Genomic DNA, 21,465 nt, shown 5'->3' on the forward strand with positions numbered 1-21,465 from the left:
TTTTCATCTCTAAATACAAAGTTCCTTGTATACTAAAATGGTCTTACAATATCAATTGGGATACTAGAGTCCTTTCCCGTCAATTTTTAGTCAAATGGTGGGACAAGTTCAAAATCGAAGGAATTGCTGATTATGTCAATGCAGATTTTCCTCCAGTCAAAATTCCACAGAAGTCTTCCCAAAAGCCGTCTACTTCTGGAATGTCTTATTCTTCCCTCCCAATCGAAGGAAGATCAAAGGTAGAATTACATGAAATTGCCCGGCAGATAATTTTTCAAGCTTCTCAAATGGATGATGAAGATGATGCCTCCCCAAAGTCTCAGACATCTACCAATCAACCCCAACAATCATCCAGTAAAAAGGATTTGACTCAGAAATTGCGGTGGGCAGATATATATATATATATAGAGTTGTAATACCCTGACTCAATTTAAGCAATTTATTTAATTGTTTAATTGTGAAATTACATTTTTTTCCTTTGGGGATAGGGGCATTTTAGTCATTTTTTATTTGAGAAGGAATTTGGAGAATTGAGCTGCATATTTGCATAGAGCTCGTCGATACGAGTCCGTAGACAGGTGGCATGCTCAATTTCGTGTTAAAACAAAGGAATCCGAGTCAAGAAACGGAAAGGACGTGTTGGGAATTTCAAAATTTGTTTTAAGAAACCCTAAATACCTACATCCCTGCACGCGTCATTCTCTCTTCTCTCTCCCTCTGCCTCTCCCCGATACCTCTCTCTTCTTCTGCGCGCAGCACCAAGACTGGCAGCGATTCTCGTCGTCCGGCCAAGCCAGGTCGTGGGACCAGTCGGAAAAGAACGGCCACTGACCAGCGACCTCATCCTTTACCTTTTACGACCAGCACAGCCCCTCCCTGTGACGGCCGGAGCTCGGAAAGGCGGAGAGGTTTGCGATTTTTCTGTAGCCGTTTCCGGCGACTCCGGTAACCATTGTCGTCAATAAATGTGTGGTTCTCCATCCATTTTTCGTGCCCTAGCTGTTTATGTACTTGGTTTTGGTTATTTTTGAAGTTTTGGAAGTCTTTGGAAATTTTTATTTGTATGTTTATTTAATATATTTCATTTTCAGCCAGTTCAGCCTCCGCCGACACTTTTTATGGCATCTATCACTGAAGGGACGGCTAACCAGTCTTGTGCTCCACGCCAAACAGTTTCTACTGGACCGATCAGTCTAACAGTTCCGAAGAATGCTCGTATGATTTCTTATTATCTGGCTTATTTAATGTCTTTTAATATTTTCTCTATGCTTATGGATTTATTACTGAAGGTGCTGTATTGCTAGGAAATGTTCAAATAACATGTGAGTGGTAAAAAGTACCAGTTTTCCAGCGACACATAAGATGATAGTTACATTGTATTTCTGTTAGAACAAGTCAGTACACAATAGGGTGCGTACAGAATGCTGTCTTAAATTACTAAACGGAAACTCAGAATGATTGGCAATATGAGATGGAATTCCCTTAAGATCAAAACACCTAATTCTGTCTGTTAAATGATTAAAATGCTAGTTTGTAAAAATAATTTTAGTTTGCAAACAGGAAAAATTCAAAACTCTTTGTGGAATTGACATTGGTTGTGGTTTCTGAAGTTCCGACCAGTGTGTGAGGATGGGGGATTGTGTTATTAGGATGTGGAGAGCTATTACCTATAAGAATGTATTTAAATGGAATCCATGGGGGTTGGATGTTGATTGGGATAAGAATGAAACTGGTCAGCACCCATCGCTGGGTTAAGTTTGTTAGTGAGATTTGGTGACCATGAATTGTAGTTGAGATTAGTTGAGATTCTGTAGAAAGATATTGTATGACGATTTTTATTTCCCTTCGTCTATTTCTTTTATATGTTGGGCTCATTAGTGAATAGGGTTTGTCAGGTTCACACTCACCAGACACTTGCCAATCGATTTTCTTTTGCTTGAAGGATATTTTTCGAATCGCATGATATAGTTTCCCTGCTTCAATTTGTTTGTGTTCTCACTTTTGCAACTAAGTTCTATTTCTCTATTGGATTTATTTGATATTGTAGCATCTTTGCTAAGCACCCTAGGACTCCCCCCACTAATAACCCTCGTATGTTATGTCATATAGCAGATTCTAGACACGCGTCCAAAGGATCAAGAGCTATGGGGACATCAGATGAGGTACTTTTCCCCCTCCCTTGCTTATGTTTAGTTATTCGTATACGGTTCCACTTATTCTTTTTTCAATATGTCTATTACAGATTATGGTGTTAAAGTATTGGAGAATGCCGAAGGTGAACTGGTGCGTTCACTTAAGAATCGTGGAGTTTTTGCCTCTAGGCTGTCTTCTGGAATTGCTGGGAAGGTAAAACTATTGTATCATATTTATCAAGTGACCCAAAATTCAGATTTACTAAGTAATCAGAAAGGTGGTAAAATAAAAAAATTATGTTGCAAGGATCCATAATTGGCACATTTGGTGCTTCTAGTTCTCCCTATGGAACAAACAACAAATTGGTCAAACTCGAGGTTTTAGTAATAGGGGAGTATGATACCTTGCGTTTTGTAAGGGAAGCTTTTTCTAGAGCCACGTTGGACATGAGTTTGTTGGAAACTAGGCTAGTGTTTCATTATTCATACAAAGATACCCCTTTCATGGTATCTTGTGATGAACTTGAGCGTCCTAACATGATCGTTATGGACCACAACTTTGTTGTTCAGTTAGGGAGAGATAAAATCAAGATACTTGTGGACGGATGACGTGGGAAGAAGTGGGGACCAGAGGTTGATGTGACGGTGGTTACAATGGTGTGGGCTGATCATGTGGAGGACGAAGAACTGAACGCTTTGAGGGAACAATGGAGTCAAGGAAGCAAAATAGCTTCTCCTTTTCTTGGGCTGATTGATGTTGTGTTTCTTAGGGGAGTAGCACGATGATCTAGAAGAGATTGCCCCTTCACTTTGGAGCTGCTTTCACTTCGCAAAAGGGCTGAAGGACAAAAAGTACTTAGGAATTGCTCGGCCGCACAAAAGAGAGACTTGACCTTTCACGTTTCCTAGCTGCATGTACAGAAATCTCAACATTAGAGGAGGACTAACTGCTGAGAGCAGCACTTAATTGTTCTTGGGCAACAAGAAAACAAAGAAATAAGTACTAAGTAGACTCTTTGCCCTTCTTCTCTCTTGCGAAGTCAAAGAAACTCCAAAAAGAGGGGAATCTCTTTTAGATCATCGAGTTGCTCCCCTAGGAACACAGCATCAATCAGCCAAGGAAAAGGAGAAGTTATTTTGCCATCTTGTTTCCGTTGTTCCTTCAAAGCATTCAATTTTTCGCCCTCCACATGACCAACCCACACCACTGTAACCACTGTCAAATCAACCCCCAGTCCCCACTTCTTCCCACGCCATCCGCCCACAAGTATCTTGATTTTACCTCTCCCCAACTGAACAACAAAGCTATGGTCCATAACGATCATGTTAGGACGCTCAAGTGCATTACAAGATACTATGAAAGGGATATCTTCGTATGGATAATGAAATGCTAGCCTGGTTTCTAACGAACCCAAGTCCAACGTGGCTCTCGAAAGAGCTCCTCTTATGAAAAGCAAGGTATCATGCTCCCCTACTACTAAAACCTCAATTTTGAGCACTTTGTTGTTTGTTCCATGGGCAGAATTGGAAGCACCAAATGTGTCAATTATGGATTCTTGCAACATAATTTTTTTATTTAACAACCTTTTTGATCACTTGGTAAATTTGAAATTTGAGTCACTTGTTAAATCTGATGCAACAGTTTTACCTTCCTAGCGGTTCAGGAAGACAGTCCAAAAGCAAAAACCCCATGATTCTCAAGTGAATGTAGCGGTTTAACACCTTCGGCATTTTCCAGTACCTTAATACCATCCTCGCTCGCTGAAACTGCTAGCATATTTCCTTTTTAAATCATAAACAATGAGAATCCTAGCACAGATATTAAAGGCATGTGTTCTTTCAACTCTAACATTAACCTCGAAATATATAACAGTGAACATGATGAACATAACCCTCTCAATATAAAAGTGATAAGAACCTGTATGTCTCCTCACACTACTAGAGCTTCAAAGGTATATAGCTTAACACCAGTGGCAACTTTCCAAATCTGCAAACAGATAACCATGATGTTTGCAATTGCAAGCCATAGCCTTATCCATCGCAATGATGGAAAATGGCATGCAAACCAAACCTTAAGGCCCTATTTGGTGGGCTGGACTGGACCAGACTTTTTCAATTAAAATGGACTATAATCCTAGCTGTTGTTTGGTGGGCCTAAATACACTGTATGACTGGTTAGGCCTCATATTTTGATAGGATACCAATCCAGCGAATGAGGGGTTTTGTAAACCCAAGTGGAACCATGGGTTTCGAAGCCTCCTCTTCTTTTCATCGTCTTTCTTTTCTTCTTCTATTCATCTTTGTCTCTCCCACAGATTTCAGGCAATCTGAAACTTCAATCTCTTTCGCTCTCTCCCATGGAAATAGGAGGAAGAAAAAAAAGGAAGGTAAGAATCCCAGATTTTCTCCACCTCTCAATCTCCTTTTGGCTTCAATTTTATTTATTTATTTTCTGTTGTTAATTTTGGTTAATGGGTTGATCGACGCCTTCGCCTGGGACTCCAGCAACACCTATGAACGACGTAGTCGCCTCCGACTCCATCAACACCAATGAACGACAAGGTAAAGAGAAACAAACCCATCTCAATTTGGTGAATTTGGCATCAGATAGGCCCCTTTCATGATTTGTGGTTCTGGGTTGAATTCTGAAATGCTTATTATGTTGAAGAAGCGAAATGGTGTAGTTATTTATTTATGTTCAAGCAGAAACTAGAAATGCTGAGGGCAACCAAAGTATTTGAATGCATCTGGTGTTCTTCGCTAGAGCCTTAGAGTATGTATTGGGTCATGCTCAAAACACTTTCCTTTTTGTTTTTGTGCCACAATCTTTAAGTAAATTTTCTGTACATCCCAATACTCATTGGGGCATGTTATTGGATAGGAAAAGAAGTTAAGGACCCAAATGTTTGATTGAGCACCTTCTGCAAAATTTTCTCTAATTTGTTCCGTTTGTACCTGTACAACTTTATCAAAGCCTTTGTTTCCTCCTATATATCTATTTAAAAGTTGCCCTTGTTTGAAAACTATATCTTTGCTCTCATTCTTTTGTATGAATTTAATTCTGAGCTGCTTCTACTTGTTTGAGTTTCTGTCTGTGGTGGCTGAGTTCTATAGTTGCCAAAAACTGACATTAGATGGTTGTTTTGTTCCCCTGGTCATCACAGTTTTCATGATACAGAGCTGAGTTAAAGATGGCGGTTATTGTAAGTGCAAAATTGCACACAAAATATAAAGCTGAAGCTAAGGTAACTTGATTTTCGGTTCTGTTCAGAGATCATCAGCTGCAACTAATTCCCTGGTCTTTGTTTGGCTCCTTCTTTGATATTCTATGTTGGTTTGGTTGGCAGCTGGATCTGAAATTGGTATGTCATCATGTAATTTTCTCTAATTTGTTCCGTTTGATATTCTATATTCATCATCCTCCGCAATAATATTATTGGTCTCTGATGACATACACACACATATAAATATATTTGTTTTTTATCTCATATATTTTGGCATTTTGCTCAGCTTTGGATTTATGAGTTTCAAGAATTATTACATCACAGATTATGATTTTGTTCTTGCCAATATTGTTAATGGCAGGGTAGACATGGATCGAAAGAGAAAGAGGAAGATTGTGACAACTCTAGTTGCAGTAGAGTTAGAAAAACAACGTTTATGTGCATCCATGATGTTAGTAACTGTCATATAGATCCAATGGAGCAAGAATTTTATTATGATACCCTCATTGATAATAATGTAGATCATGGCACTGTTGATACCGTTGCAGCATCCAACCAATGGTCTGTATGGAGAGATAATTTGGCTACTAAGATGTGTAATGAGTGGATGGCAAATAGAGCAACATAAGATAAGTATTTGTTGATCATTTGAATGTACTTGAAAAGAATTTTCGTGTTATTACTAATTTTGTGAATTTTTGGACTATTTTTATGGTATCTTCGTGTGATTTCTTATTTTTAATTTTTCTTGCGTGTTTTTTATATATTAAATTTAATTATTTCTGATATTAAATTATTTTAATAAATTTTGTTTAAAGTCCAATGCAATCTAGCCCATACTTGTACCAAACAACGGACTGGGCTGTAGTCCAGTTCAGTCTAGTCCAACTTAATGTACCAAACAACTTATTAAAGTCCATTCCAATTCAAGCCAAACCTATCCAACACTCCAAGTTCAATCATAACTAGTCCAGTCCAGCCCACCAAACAAGGCCTAATTGTCTTGTCATCTCCACAATTTATGATGCATAATTGTTTGTTTATGCGAGTGAAAGCAAGATCACTAACATTACCGACATGAGCATCTATCTGGCAAAATTTCATTAAAAAAATCCGATCAACATATAAGTAATTACAGTCTTGAAAAAAATGGATAGTTGTAAACAGCCAAGAAACCTTGTTTGTATCCAAATCAGGTTAAACAATACTAGCAATCACAATTCTAGAAATCGTAAGAGTCACTATATGAAATTAAAAAAAGGAAAAGAGAAAGAACCTCTAGGTGGTTCTGTAAATCGTCACCACCATTGACAGGAATATAGTGCACTAAATTCGTGGAATAAGACAATACTTGAATAGAAGTTGGGCAAAAAGTAAGAACAAAAAATTATTGGAAATAACTTGATCTGAGAACTTCAAACAATTTCCCCCCATTAACAGAAACTATAATTTTACTTTTTCTCATGCATGTAGGGCACACCAATCAAGAAGTAAACGAAAAATGAATCATGGGAAGTAAGTCCCCTTGAACATACCAAGATAGGAACCATCAGGACTCCAAATAACACGATTTACTAACGCAGTGCATTCATTGGTCACAGAGGCCTACCACAAGACACAAGACATGAAAGCTAACATTAGTGTTATAGTTGAACCTAAGAATCATTAAAAATTGTTGTCTAAGTGAAGGGCAGGAAAAGAACAAAAAAAACTAGGGAAAAACCTTCAAAGCCTCTAATTCAGCAAGGTTCCAAATCTTGAAACTCCGAGAAACAAGTTGTTGTTATGTTAACTCGCAATTGTACGGGCCAATTTGTAGTATAGTAAGACAAGTACGAGGTCATACCTACGAGGATTGAGAAATTAATGTTGGTTATCTACTTAGATTGCCGAATTCAAGAAAGTAGGAGGTTAAGTCTAAAACAGAAATCAAAGCGAGAGTGATTGTGATTGTTGAACAAATAAAGCAAAATGAAATCGCAAACAAAAGCAAAATAAGCAATTGTAACAAAGGGTGATTTTGAAGGTTGAAAAACAGATTTGTAGGCAAGGCATTCGATTCACCATAACAATTCAATTCTAGGTTATAAGGATTCAAGTGACAAGTCTAATTGAGATTCAAAGATTGATTTTAGCCTAAAATTAAGCATTAGGAATCCATTAAGCATAGAAGAACATTTTAAACAAGCAAGTATGTATCTAATCCATGTTGTCGAATGTCCATACATACTCTTTCTATTCATAGTTCAATTCGAATTAAAGCATGGTGTCTACTCTTAATTCAAACCAAGATAGCTAACATACAAGTTTTAATAATGATCAATCATTCAAACAAACATATTAACTTATAAGCATAATGAAAAAGAACAAGAATCATGAATCAAACTTGAAACTTGAAATTTATAAACCCAGAATATTCGTTAAGTTACATCGAAGCCCTAATTATGAATTTAGCTGCTCATAATGGGAAAGAAACTTAGACAGAAGTGAGAAAACATAATGAACGCAATAAGAGTAGAAAAACCCCTTTTTCAGAAGTTCTTGTGGTGTCCAAGGCTTCTCCAAGAGCTTCCCCACGTCTAGAAGGATGTATGACAACTAAGGAGGTGATTTTGGATGAGTTTGGGTGAGTGGTGATGGAAAAGAAAGAGGAAATTCGAAAGGAAATCGAAGAAAGGCTTGCTGGAATTGTTTTGGTGATTTGGGGCTGTTTAGAGTGTTGGGTTGATTGCCAGAGTGTTTGGGGTTGTGGGAGTGTTTGAGGAGGACTTCTGGATGTGTTTAGGAAATGATGGGAGTGTGGAGTATGGATGAAGTGATTTGTGGGATTCTGAATCCCAAGATGTGAACACTTTGAATGTGGAATGGAAGTGGTATTTATAGGGAGAGGGAAGTGAGAAATTTGAATTGAATATGGCTATCACCTAACAAACTAATGCAATAGAAAATCAATTTCTTTTCTTATTTTACTACTGCACTTCACCAATGAATCCCATCAGAAACCATTGCTCATCATGACTAAGCAACGATCAGCTATCCTTAGGTCAGCATGACGTGCAACTTCATGGGCTCACTAATTGGACTTGCCTTAATCAATTGATGAGTTTGAGCTGTCCATCTTGAAGTTCAGAATGTTCTGTAAGGCCAAAATAAATTGTTAACTCAGTCTGCACGTTTTTGGACCATATTGCATCTTTTCCTGTCCAAAGTCACCATTGCTACCTAAGGCTCAATGAACGGAATGATAAACACAAAAGAGATTAAAAGCACATGTTTAAATAAAAAACATAACCAAATCATAAGCTAGAATAGTACAAAATAATATACAATTATGAACAAATCAAATACCCCCAGACCCAATAATATACAAAAACATAACCCACATTCACATCTTCATACGACTTTGATTGGCCCAAATGACATGTGGTTGGAAACATGACATTTTGAACTTCAAGATGGAAGGCTCAAACTCATCAACTGATTAAGGCATGCCCAATTCGTGAGCCCATGAAGTTACACGTCATGCTGACCTAAGGATGAGCTATTTGTTGCTTGGTCATGATGAGCTATGGTATTTTGGCATACAAGCAGACAAGGAAAAATTTCAATAGAAGCAAACCTTCCCACATTTAGATCTTAGCTTTGTATCAATGTTCATGCCCATTTTACTCTTGTAAGCAGCAACTAATCGTCTTATGCGTGCTTCTTTAGCAGCTTTTTCTTCAGCTATTACCAGCACTTCCCCCGGGCGTATAACTCTTCCACCACCAAACTGAACATCAATCACATTTTCAATCCCCTTCCCCTAAGACCATCTCCAACCCAAGGGGTGGAAACTCAAATTTTGAGTTTAGCCTCCAAAAAACTTCTCCAACCCATGTATTTTGGGAGGTGAAAATTTGAGATGACTCAAAACTGGACTAGAATTCCAGTTAGAATTCTGCCTGGACTGATAAACTCGTGGGGCCCAAATCTGCTTTAATATTTTTTTTTGTTGAATGCTAGGAGAAGCCCACGCGATGGGCTATGTTGCTGGCCTGCTTTGACAATTGGGAATGAAGATGGGAAATAGCTCAAAATACCACCAATTTTATAATTTTATGTCAAAATACCACCCCTTCTCAAAATTTTTAAAACTATGACCTATAAATACATTTTTATTGTAAATTGATTGCACCCATATCACATTTTCAGAAAACCTGAGGGGAACTACGGGTTTAGAATGACTTCGCCTCCGCCTCTTTTCTCGTTCGATCGTCTACGGCCTCCGCTTCCTCTCTCCTTCGTTCTTCTACGCCCCTGCCTCCGCCTCTGCTTTTTCGATTGTCTGCCTTCCTCCTCCTCCTCTGCTTTTTCGATTGTCTACCTTCCTCCTCCTCCTCCTACTTGGCTCTTCTCCTCAGCTATCAGCTATTTCATACCCAGAAGTGTTGGATCCTGAGCAAGCAGTGAAAGGGCTATCTGGTAATCTAATGACTAATACTATTAGTTGGATATGCTGTATGTTTTCTCTTCAAAATTCTAGATTTAGTAGGGTTGGCATACACTATCATGACCTGATATATTTTCAGTCTGTTTTAATTACTGGCTATTAGGGTGTGGTTTGAAACTTTGACTGATGGGGTGGGGGAGCTTGGACGGAGTTTTCTTATTTTTGTGAAATGGGTTTTGGAGGATTAGGGATTTTAGGGGAGTGTGTGAGTTCGCTGTTTTGGTGGAAGATATATGCAGAAGGGTTATGATGATGATGGGGGTGGGTTTTTGTGTTTTGTTAATTCTTTTGTTTGTCGGAAGAAGAATGAGATATTTTTCCAACTCTTATGAGTGAGTTGGGTTCAAAAGCAATTATTGTTGGTTTTATATTTTGATTTATTTGCAACTGTCTTTATAGAATTTAATTTTTAATAGTAATATATGTATTCTTCATGAATGGTTTTGCTCTGTTCAGGTGCGTCTGTCTACATGGGTTTGTGCTTGAAGCATAATGCAAGTTTTGTTAATAAATTCTCTGTTTTATGCTGTGCAGGTGTGAATTGGAATAAATAAAAAAAATTTGCTGGGTTTTTGAGACTTGTGATGTTATTCATCAGTATTCATGCCTGGTTTCTTCTTGCAATAATTTTGTTGATTGTGAGCTTTTCCCTTTAGCGCTTGTTGCTGATACTGATTGTGAAGGTGAATTGGTTGTGCTTTATGATGTTTGAACCTCATTTCTGTTTCTTCTTTCATGCCAATAGGTTGTAGGAAACTCCGCTCTCAAACATAGACAATGAACAATTGAGTTGACATGCTGCTGGGAGAATTATTTGCAATGCAGAGAAGACTTGTCTCTTACTTTTGTGTTGATGAACTGGGTGAGATTCTTTAAGAGTGATGTGTCATATTTGAATTTTTGAATATCATATTTTAGTTTTGTTTTTAAGTTTTGAACTTTGTTCTATTTCAGCATCCTATAGACCTGTGTTAACTTATATCTACATGTGATATGGATATAACTTATGCTTTCAAATTAATTTGACTTGTGTTATATCTTGTTTCGTACCTTTGTTTCGAAAATTTCTTTGTAAAGACCAAAAAGAATAGTGTGTTTTTTTTTTTTGGGTGGTATTTTTGTTAATGATAATTATAGTATTGATTACTGGGTAGAGAATGAGCTACATTTTATGCTTCATGAAGTAAAATGGCTGAGCAACTCAAATTTGGTTTACACAACCAAGGCAAAAGGAAAATACTAATTTTGGAGCTTATATATAGTGGTTATATAAGTTGCAGTTTCCGTTACTTGTAAATCATGATTTCCTTAGCGTATTTAATTGCATTGTGTTTCTCGTTTCGGGTAGAACAGAGTTTTCAATGATAGGATTTATTTGGAAAAAAGGAATTCTGGTAGTTATGCTGTGTTCTCTATTTTTGCATGAAAGTTGAAAGTAAGATGTCCCCTTTATATGTGTGACAGCTTCAGGATTATGGCCTTCGTCTACTGAAGGGAAATTGCTATTTGATCATGTTATATCTTTTATGGGACAAACAAATGAGGGAAGTAGTGTTGATTCATCACAGAAAGCTGAGTCTTCAGAGCATCCGCCAAAGGTTGACAAATCATCAGGGGAATCTGAATCTCCACAAAAACTCTCTACTGTTGAGGCAAAGGAAGGGGTCAAAACAAAAACTTTACAACACTCTTCAACTGAACAGATGGCTGATAAGGAGGAAATTGAAGTTGTCAAGGAAGAAACAGATGATAAGCATGCTGCGACGGTGGAGGAAACAGAGACAGTGGTAGCAGAGCCTGAAAAATCTGAATCTGAATCATCTTCACTGCCAGTTGAGCCCTTTGAACCCACTGTTAAGAATGATGGCCCATCAGAATCTGTGGGTTCTCAAGATGACAACAAGATTTCAGTAGTGGGACCCTCAGTAAATCCAGAAACAATGCAGGGTAAGTCAAGAGCTGTTGAGGTAGATCAAGTTGAGGAGGGTCATACTGTTCTTCCGCGTGAGGCACATGATGTTGATGTGGATGAACAAAAGACACAAGTAGAGCAGAAGGATGGACATATGACTCAGGCTGGAGAGATTGTTGAAACAGTTGCTATGGTTGAAGCTGAGACTCCAACTGATAGCCAGCCTGGAGGTTTTCCTCTTTGCTAATTGAGAATCATGTGCAGTTATGATTTTAGATCTGTAGATAACCTGTTGTTGCTGATATTGCTACACGGGAGGAGAACAGAACAACGTGGAAAATGTGCAAGAAGGGAGAGCTAACTCATACAACGAAGAACAAATTGATGAAGTTAAGATCAAATTAGTAGAATTTGTGAGCTCTCCATTATTTATAATTATAGGTAGGAAGTATGTATGTAATAGAGCAAAGATTGGTTGACTATGTAATAACAATTGAATTGTCAAGTTTTATGAAAGAAATAATTTTTGCTTCTTGGGATAGTATTGTTAGGGTTCGGTGGCGATTTATTTTCCATGTCTAAATTGTAGTCTGTAATGGATGTGTGTGTATTGTATGTAGATTGACTTAATATTGCTGTCCTATTGCATGTGTATTGTACTAATATTGCCTGTGTATTGTATACATATTGTATGCATATTGCCATCGTATTGGATGTATATTGTAATGCTATTGCTATCGTATTGCCATTATATTGCCCTAATATTGCCTCTCTAGTGTATGTATATTGACTACGGCTCATCAATGGGTTTACGGTTTGGGCCATATTGCATTCAAAAATAAGACGAGGAGGAGAAAGAAACAACATGCCTTTCAAAAACAGGCAATCAGGTGCATCATAATTGCATCGTAAGACATTGTAAGAAATTATTTAAAAAAATAATAACAACTAAAAAATAATTTACAAAAAAAGGAAGGTATGAATAAAGAGACAGAGAGCGAATAAGGGGAGAAAGAGGCAGAACGAAGCTAGAGAGAGAGAGAGAGAGCTGCGCTACAGAAAGAGAGCAAAGAGAGAGTTGCACTAGAGAGAGAGAGAGAGCCAAGAGAGAGATAGAGAGCTGCGATAGACAGATACCAAAGAGAGAGAGAGAGATGTGCCAGAGAGAGAGAGCCGAGTGAGCTAAGAGAGAACAAAATTTCTGAACATGTGAAAAATCAGCAATAAGTGGACAATAATTATATTTTTCTAGGTGATATTGTAATACTATTGCTATCGTATTGTGGTTATATTGCTTTCATATTGCCTCTATAGTGTACATGTATTGGCCTAATATTGCTATTATATCGTATGTCAATGGCCATTTGGTCTAATAACAGAGTCTCCACTTCGTTGAAAAGTAATCCTGAATTCGAATCTCATGGACACGACAATTGTTATCCATCCTTATATTAGCATGAATTGATGTTGACCTTTGAAATGATAGTTGGAGTTGCACATCGATTCATATTCAAAAGGAAAGTAATTCTCTCCCTCAATGAATCTTCGTTCAAAAGAAGGCAGCTATCAAATATTGGGTACAAAAATGCAAGGTCCACAGTAAATTAATTGGACACAAACCACATATTACAAAACTAGGATGATTTTTGGCATGCTTGAAAAGACAAGGGCCAAATACAACAGAAAAGAAAATCCATTCAAGCTTCACACTAAACATGGCTCAAGCACTCGACCATGGTTTCAATCCAAAACCTACCCAACAAGGGCATACCACGTGTCCATCATAACATAATAGTGGCATTTACAAAGCATGAACTGCAATATGTTTCTTTTTCTCCTAAACAAAATTGTTACTAAAATGGAACAAAAGATCCCTAACATAGAGCAATATAAGCAAAGATAGTCAATTGTCATACACACAAAATTAGTCCTCATCCATCCCTGCATGCTGATCTCTCTCACTAGGGCCACCTGCTGGTTTTGCCATTATAATCTGCAAGATAGTCAAAGCACTGTCAACAACCTTTTTTTAATGAAGGTATTAAACATTAAATAGGCTGCAATCAGATGGATTCATCATTTCTCACAGATTTTTAGCTAGCCAGAAAACCCCCAACATATAGATTTTCTATTTACTATCCCTCCATCCAGACCATTGGTCAGATGCGGTAATGGTATTTTTCATAGTACCATCTGTCAAAGTATATATGACAGTTACTGACATCATGGATGCACACAAATGTTGTTTATCTAACTCTACTGCAACTAGAGTTGTCACAATCTTCCTCTTTCTCTTTCGATCCATGTCTACCCTGCCATTAACAATATTGGCAAGAACAAAATCATAATCTGTGACTTTCTGTTTTATACTCAAACATAAACTGATTATCAGAAATTGCAGAACATAGAATTATGGTGACAGAGAAGCACCACATACCTGTTGGGTTGTTGTTGCTGCTGCTTAGACCCACTTTCAGCAGCTCCCTTTTGGTTCAATAGCAAGTTTCAATTTCAACTCAACTCTTATGTCAAAATTGCTTGCTACAACCTGCAAGATAAGCATAATCAGCAGGATTAATACAAAGCATTGTTGGCCATGGCATTGAAAGTTCTAATACCAATGATGAGAACAGAGAGAAATTAAAAAAAACATTCTTTCTTATACTCAAACAAAAACTGATTATTAGATTATATGCAAATTTAATGTCAATTCTCCAGACCACTTAATGGCATAATTACTCGCTTGAAATAGGAGAGAGAAATACTAGATATGGAATCACCTACTCCGCCAATCAATCTAATTCTTGATCTTCATGAATCGGATCAATTCAAATACCCACGTCTTAATAAATACATAGGATGTACATAAGACTAGCAATACTGATTTCAATGCCATGGCCTTTTTCCCTATTTCCTTAACAGAGTTAATATTGGTTAATATTACATGCACCCATACATCATCATATTGGATATCATGCTCTGTAACACCAGCTTGCATCATATTCAACACATTCCAATTTGTCCATACATCATTCATGACAAAAACACACTATTCTTTTTGGTCTTTACAAAGAAATTTTCGAAACAAAGGTACGAAACAAGATATAACACAAGTCAAATTAATTTGAAAGCATAAGTTATATCCATATCACATGTAGATATAAGTTAACACAGGTCTATAGGATGCTGAAATAGAACAAAGTTCAAAACTTAAAAACAAAACTAAAATATGATATTCAAAAATTCAAATATGACACATCACTCTTAAAGAATCTCACCCAGTTCATCATCACAAAAGTAAGAGACAAGTCTTCTCTGCATTGCAAACAATTCTCCCAGCAGCATGTCAACTCAATTGTTCATTGTCTATGTTTGAGAGCGGAGTTTCCTACAACCTATTGGCATGAAAGAGAAGAAACAGAAATGAGGTTCAAACATCATAAAGCACAACCAATTCACCTTCACAATCAGTATCAGCAACAAGCGCTAGAGGGAAAAGCTCACAATCAACAAAATTATTGCAAGAAGAAACCAGGCATGAATACTGATGAATAACATCACAAGTCTCAAAAACCCAGCAAATTTTTTTTATTTATTCCAATTCACACCTGCACAGCATAAAACAGAGAATTTATTAACAAAACTTGCATTATGCTTCAAGCACAAACCCATGTAGACAGACGCACCTGAACAGAGCAAAACCATTCATGAAGAATACATATATTACTATTAAAAATTAAATTCTATAAAGACAGTTGCAAATAAATCAAAATATAAAACCAACAATAATTGCTTTTGAACCCAACTCACTCATAAGAGTTGGAAAAATATCTCATTCTTCTTCCGACAAACAAAAGAATTAACAAAACACAAAAACCCACCCCCATCATCATCATAACCCTTCTGCATATATCTTCCACCAAAACAGCGAACTCACACACTCCCCTAAAATCCCTAATCCTCCAAAACCCATTTCACAAAAATAAGAAAACTCCGTCCAAGCTCCCCCACCCCATCAGTCAAAGTTTCAAACCACACCCTAATAGCCAGTAATTAAAACAGACTGAAAATATATCAGGTCATGATAGTGTATGCCAACCCTACTAAATCTAGAATTTTGAAGAGAAAACATACAGCATATCCAACTAATAGTATTAGTCATTAGATTACCAGATAGCCCTTTCACTGCTTGCTCAGGATCCAACACTTCTGGGTATGAAATAGCTGATAGCTGAGGAGAAGAGCCAAGTAGGAGGAGGAGGAGGAAGGTAGACAATCGAAAAAGCAGAGGAGGAGGAGGAAGGCAGACAATCGAAAAAGCAGAGGCGGAGGCAGGGGCGTAGAAGAACGAAGGAGAGAGGAAGCGGAGGCCGTAGACGATCGAACGAGAAAAGAGGCGGATGCGAAGTCATTCTAAACCCGTAGTTCCCCTCAGGTTTTCTGAAAATGTGACATGGGTGCAATCAATTTACAATAAAAATGTATTTATAGGTCGTAATTTTAAAATTTTTGAGAAAGGGTGGTATTTTGACATAAAATTATAAAATTGGTGGTATTTTGAGCTATTTCCCGAAGAAGATTCCCTTTCCTTTATTGAGAAGCAATGGCTACTTTTTCAGATGTTTTGTTATGCTGTTTTTTTAATTAAAAAAAATAATATATTCCAACAGCTATAAAATCAACGATTCTATTCATTTTAAGCAATCTCAACGGTAAAATTTCACATCCGACGGTTCAAATTTAAATCCAATGGTCAAATTAATATTTATAATTAATCTAAGTCAAATCCAACCCCAAAACTTATTCCAAACTCTATAAATAGCCATTCATTTGGTAAATAATCCACCAAAAATTATTTTTTTTTCCTTTCTCCCTTTGTTATAATTTTTCATTCTACATTCATTATTGTTGAGAATGGCCCCAAAACCCCAAAGAAGTGTGAATTGGAAACCACAAGAAGATGAGGCATTGTGTAGAGGGTGGGTTTCTGTCTCTGAAGATGGGGCTATTGGCACGAATCAATCAAACGATTCATTTTGGTTGCATGTGTACCAAAAAATTTTGAAAAATGATTCGGGCATGAGCGGAGCCGGGGTACGATCACCGCAAGCTATTGCTTCTCGGTTCAAGATCATCAACCAACAATGTTCTCTTTGGAAGGCATGTGTAACAAAGGCCAATGCAAGGCATGTGAGTGACTCCAATCTTGAAGATGGGGTGAGTACCCATTTTTTTCAATGCTTAAATTTATAATTTTAATTGTTTTCAATTATTAACTTGATTTTTATTTTATTTCATGGGTAGGATATGAATGCAAAAACACTTTTCTTGAATGATAATAAACTTCCAAATAGGCCTTTCAAGTTGTATCATGCTTGGCAAATCTTAAAAGATTGCCCAAAATAGAACGACCTATGTGAATCTCCCACACAAACATTCAAAGATTCTTCTCATAGTGGCAATACAGTCAATTTGGAGGAAGATGAAGATGATATGGTCATGCCCACTCCAAGGCCATTGGGAAGAGATAAACAGAATGATGAAAAAAAGAAAGGGAAAGGTGTTGAAAGTTATCTCAACCAAAGTGGTAAGTTCTTGTTTGAATTGATTCAACAAGGAAATGAGGCAAAAGAGGATAGGCGGCGAAAGTTTGAGCTCCTACAAGAGCAACATGCATATCAAATCCAACAAGATAAGGAGGCAAATGAACAGAGGATAATGTCCATGCACCTATCCAAATTTACTCCAAGAAAGAAGAAGTATTTGGGGAATAAGCAAGACGAAATTATTGAGGCCCAGATGAATACAAGTTCCCCCTACAATCCAAAAGACAACTCTGGAGACTATTATCCAAGCCCTCCACATAGTGGTTATTAATTTACGTTTATTTGTAATTGTTGTTATCTTTATTTATAATTGTCGTTTCTTTATTTGTAATTGTTGTTTAGCTTTATTTTTAATTATCATTTATCTTTATTTGTAATTGTTGTTTATCTTTATTTATAATTATCGTTTATCTTTTTATTTTATTTTTATGATTGTTGTTTATTTTTCTATGATTATTTTTAAATTCAATGATAAACCATATAATTCACTAAAATCACACAACCACTTTTATAATTTAAACACACTTTCATAATTTAAACACACAGCATAATTTAAACACGCTTAGATAATTTAAACACACTTACATAATTTAAACACACAACATAGCTCATTGCCCCTCTCCTTCGCATCTCCAAATGTGGTTGATCAAATCATTTCTTAGATTGTGATGCACTTGTGAAGCACGAACTCTATTATGACGGACCATGTAGTCTGAGATAGTTTGTCTGTCTCAGTTTATATCGTACATGATAGTTGGCTCAAGCTCATAAGCAAGTCTTGCTCTTGCTCTTCTAAATGTTCGTGGACAATTGTCTTCATCATCAGATTCTGCATCTAGATCCTCATACTCATTCTCAACAATCATATTGTGCAATATTATGCACGTCATCATGATTGAATGAAGTTGTTCTTTGCGCCACATACGTGCAGGTCCCCTAACAATTGCTCATTAAGCCTGAAGTATTCCGAAGGCTTTTTCGACATCCTTCCTATAAGCCTCTTGTTTTTGGGCAAATAGTCTTTTTTTTGGAGTGTCCAGTTGGGAAATCATCTTAACCAATGTAGCCCAACGAGGGTAGATACCATCAGCCAAGTAATAATCCAAATTATATTCATTTCCATTGACAACATATTGGATATGGGGAGACACTCCATTCACTACATCATTGAACAACGGGGAATGAGCTAGAACGTTTATATCGTTGTTCGATCTGGCAACGCCAAAAAAGGCATGCCATATCCAAGTGTCATATGAGGCCACTACTTCTAGAACGACAGTTGGCTTATGCTTGTAGCCAGTAAACTGGCTTGCCCAAGTAGTGGGGCAGTTCTTCCATTCCCAATGTATGCAGTTAAGACTGCTTAACATGCCTGGGAATCCTTTGCGACTAGCCTTGTGCAAGAGCCTGTAAAGGTCGGCCGGATTTGGGGAACGGAGGTACCACTGACCATACACGGCTTCAATAACAGAACCAAACTTTCACAAACATTCAAGGGATGTAGATTCATCCAATCTACAGTACTCATCGGTGGAGTCTGCCGAGCATCCATATGCGAACATTCGAAAAACAGTTGTTAGCTTCTGCTCTGGGGATAGACTTTTGTCATCCACAAGCGTCTATCTTCTGGGTAAAGTATGGCTCATGTGCAACAACATCATTCAAGATGCGATAGAAAAGCTCTCTTCTCATGCGGAACCGCCTGCGAAAGTCCACTGGGGGATAAAGTGGTCTTTCACAGAAGTAGTCCTCCATGAGACTCTTATGATGTTTTTCTCTGTTCTGATTCTTGTATTCACTGCCTGCAACAGAACCACAATGTTTGGATTGTTGAGCATATTGCTCGAGCAAAAACGTATGGTGTTGAACAGCCATTGCAACCCTCTGTTGATGAAGGTCATCATCATCAGAATCATCATTGAAGAAATTTTGTATAGCCTTCCCACGTGAATTCATTGTAAGAAGGAGAATTGAAGGAGATTGTGTGGCCAATTTAGTAGAATAACACTTCTTAAATAGACAAGAGGATGAGATGACCTACATGTTTGAAAATAATTGAATGAAGCTAGGAAAAGATAGAGAAAGATAAGGGAATCCAATGAAGTGAGATGAACAAAGATGAGCAATGGTTCATAACGTGATTGAAACAAGACAAGATGGGAAAGAGTTTAGAAAATAATTGAATGAAGATAGGAAAAGATAGGGAAAGATAAGGGAATCCAATAAAGTGAGATGGACAAAGTTGAGCAATGGTTCAGAACATGATTGAAACAAGACAATAGGGGATGGGAAAGAGTTCAAAAAATAATTGAAGAACACAAGCAGAGGTGGGCAAAAGTTCAGAAGATTATTGAATGAGGATAAAGGGATCCAATGAAGTAAAAGTAAAAGTAAAAATGGAAGAAAATTATGGCAATGGCTTCAATGAAGGGTTCGAATTATTCTGGGCATACGTATGGTGTTGTACTTATTTTTATTTTTAAGTGAAATTCTATTACGTTTTGGAATTTTAATTTTTTTAGGTTAAAATGTTTAGAAAATTAAATCACGAGTATTGAAACAAAAATAATGTCAAGAAAAATTAACAAGAAAAAAAAATTAGGGGTTAATCATTCTTAAACAATTTAATAAAGTTGCGGACTCAAATTATGAGTCTGCAAGGTTGGAGGAAAAAAAAATTTGAGTCCTAAAAATACATGAATAGTTGTATTTTGGAGGGTGAAAATTTGAGTTTAGCCCCAACATAGTTGAAGATGGTCTAAATACAGAACTACAGCAGCTGTATCACTATCACAGTAATATTCCCAATTAAAAAATTTCACTCTATAAATGGTCATCTCACAGTACAAAGTTTATTATAATTGTTCACCCGCTTTGATTTAATCCTGTCATGGTAGGGTAAAGTTCCCCCATTGGCTTGAAAACCATTGGTGGTTAACAAGTCAACTTTCTTTGGCGTGCGAGTGTGCCACTGTCAGTCAAAATTCTAATAAACTTTATGAAAAAAATAGATAACTTGCGCCCCAAGTTACTGACTTTAAACAAGTGATTGTGAATTTGGGTAAGGAATATCTCCCAAGCATGTTCTTTTCTTGCCTTAGACTGGTGAGGACTTTACAATCTATCATAGTAAACTGGTAGTTCTAGCCAAAATGAATATTGAAAGATAGATCAAACTGTATCTAAGGAAAAATGGCATATTACAGAACTTTTAAGACAAAAGGGGACTGCCATGTTTGAAAGGACAATAGAACACTAGGCTTCGATTTCTACTTGGATAGTTGTCTGTAATTCAAGCTGGATTGGATGTATCTATGCTGGATTCAAACGTCAGCACCTTCAAATGATGAGGCTCAGCTAGAAATCGATACCAATGTTGAGATTGGCAGAGCTTTAATCTATTCTAGCCATGAAGAGACTTGCTGGATGGGCAGAACTGAGATTTCTTCAGTCTGGACGGGGCTAGATTGATGATTACTGGCCTGGAACTGCACTACAACACTTGTTTGGCTTGATTATGAGTCATCCAAGAGCTATTCTAGCAATTCTGAGAGCTCAAGACATCTTTGTAAATTTGTTGAGGTTTTCATATTATGAAAAACCTAAATTCTGCTTGATTTGGCCTATACCGAACCAAATTTGTAATGAGAGAGAGCTCGTTTTCTTTGTAAACCGTTTCTCTTAATTGAACTGAAGTCAGAAACTTGAGTTCTAGCTGGTCTGTCTTTTATGAGTCAAAGAGTTTGGTTGCTTCAGGGCCTGAAGGCCTTTGACATCAACTGATCTTGTTTTGAATTTGTCAATGTAACTTTGAGAGTTTTTGTTTTGATTGAAATTTTTTGGCCCTTAATCCTGTTCACCTCCTCTTATTTTTATAGAGACTCTGAATGAGGGTCTATTCTTTATTATCTGGGGGCAGATATTTTGGAAATGATTTTTTTTTTCTTTTCCAACGCAAAGAAGGGGGAAGTTATTAATCTGCTATGATGGTCCATTTGGTTTTTCTGAAAAACCAACTCTCTTATTTTCTGCTTATCTCTTGCAAAACATAACCTATTATGATAGTCCATATGCTTTAACTCTCCTGTTCTCTGCTTAT

General features: G+C 37.1%; 3 protein-coding genes and 1 long non-coding RNA gene across 11 annotated transcripts; 2 read left to right on the forward strand and 2 right to left on the reverse strand.

Moving 5' to 3' along the window:
- On the forward strand, positions 678-6,073 carry LOC109947627. Of its 6 annotated transcripts, XR_002270407.1 has the most exons (8): positions 678-967; positions 1,092-1,215; positions 2,113-2,162; positions 4,448-4,519; positions 4,638-4,694; positions 5,297-5,377; positions 5,480-5,494; positions 5,723-6,073. XR_002270407.1 is itself a non-coding variant. In XM_020558215.1 (5 exons), exons 3-5 carry the CDS (start codon positions 5,324-5,326, stop codon positions 5,982-5,984), a joined length of 336 nt encoding a protein of 111 aa, XP_020413804.1. In that variant the 5' UTR covers positions 3,984-4,519; positions 4,638-4,694; positions 5,297-5,323; the 3' UTR covers positions 5,985-6,073. The 6 variants fall into 6 exon arrangements, 2 of the variants coding, with proteins under 2 accessions (XP_020413804.1, XP_020413805.1); XR_002270406.1 differs by having other exon boundaries at positions 687-967; positions 5,297-5,494; XR_002270405.1 differs by having other exon boundaries at positions 689-967; positions 2,110-2,162; positions 5,297-5,494; positions 5,718-6,073.
- Positions 9,443-12,299, forward strand: LOC109947079 (probable serine/threonine-protein kinase kinX). Of its 2 annotated transcripts, XM_020556482.1 has the most exons (3): positions 9,443-9,820; positions 10,383-10,486; positions 10,594-12,299. In XM_020556482.1, exon 3 carries the CDS (start codon positions 11,375-11,377, stop codon positions 12,005-12,007), a length of 633 nt encoding a protein of 210 aa, XP_020412071.1. In that variant the 5' UTR covers positions 9,443-9,820; positions 10,383-10,486; positions 10,594-11,374; the 3' UTR covers positions 12,008-12,299. The 2 variants fall into 2 exon arrangements, with proteins under 2 accessions (XP_020412071.1, XP_020412072.1); XM_020556483.1 differs by lacking the exon at positions 10,383-10,486.
- On the reverse strand, positions 13,343-16,154 carry LOC109947102. Of its 2 annotated transcripts, XR_002270090.1 has the most exons (6): positions 15,931-16,154; positions 15,265-15,368; positions 15,039-15,155; positions 14,198-14,308; positions 13,848-14,072; positions 13,343-13,753 (listed from the first exon to the last, which is right to left on the reverse strand). It is a non-coding gene; the product is annotated as an uncharacterized LOC109947102 (long non-coding RNA). The 2 variants fall into 2 exon arrangements; XR_002270091.1 differs by lacking the exon at positions 15,265-15,368.
- On the reverse strand, positions 18,317-19,322 carry LOC109947262. The gene is made up of 2 exons (XM_020557191.1): positions 18,980-19,322; positions 18,317-18,825 (listed from the first exon to the last, which is right to left on the reverse strand). Exons 1-2 carry the CDS (start codon positions 19,320-19,322, stop codon positions 18,317-18,319), a joined length of 852 nt encoding a protein of 283 aa, XP_020412780.1.

Source organism: Prunus persica, chromosome G2 (assembly GCF_000346465.2).
Source record: "Prunus persica cultivar Lovell chromosome G2, Prunus_persica_NCBIv2, whole genome shotgun sequence".
NCBI lineage: Eukaryota > Viridiplantae > Streptophyta > Magnoliopsida > Rosales > Rosaceae > Prunus > Prunus persica.

What these genes read in the sequence shown, in the direction of transcription:
- LOC109947262 (XM_020557191.1), bottom strand. Translation starts at nt 19,322, where the DNA reads ATGAATTCACGTGGGAAGGCTATACAAAATTTCTTCAATGATGATTCT. An exon ending in TACCCAGAAGATAGACGCTT is followed by an intron (nt 18,826 to 18,979) that starts GTGGATGACAAA and finishes CTGTTATTGAAG; the next exon opens with CCGTGTATGGTCAGTGGTAC.
- LOC109947627 (XM_020558215.1), top strand. Translation starts at nt 5,324, where the DNA reads ATGGCGGTTATTGTAAGTGCAAAATTGCACACAAAATATAAAGCTGAA.
- LOC109947079 (XM_020556482.1), top strand. Translation starts at nt 11,375, where the DNA reads ATGGGACAAACAAATGAGGGAAGTAGTGTTGATTCATCACAGAAAGCT.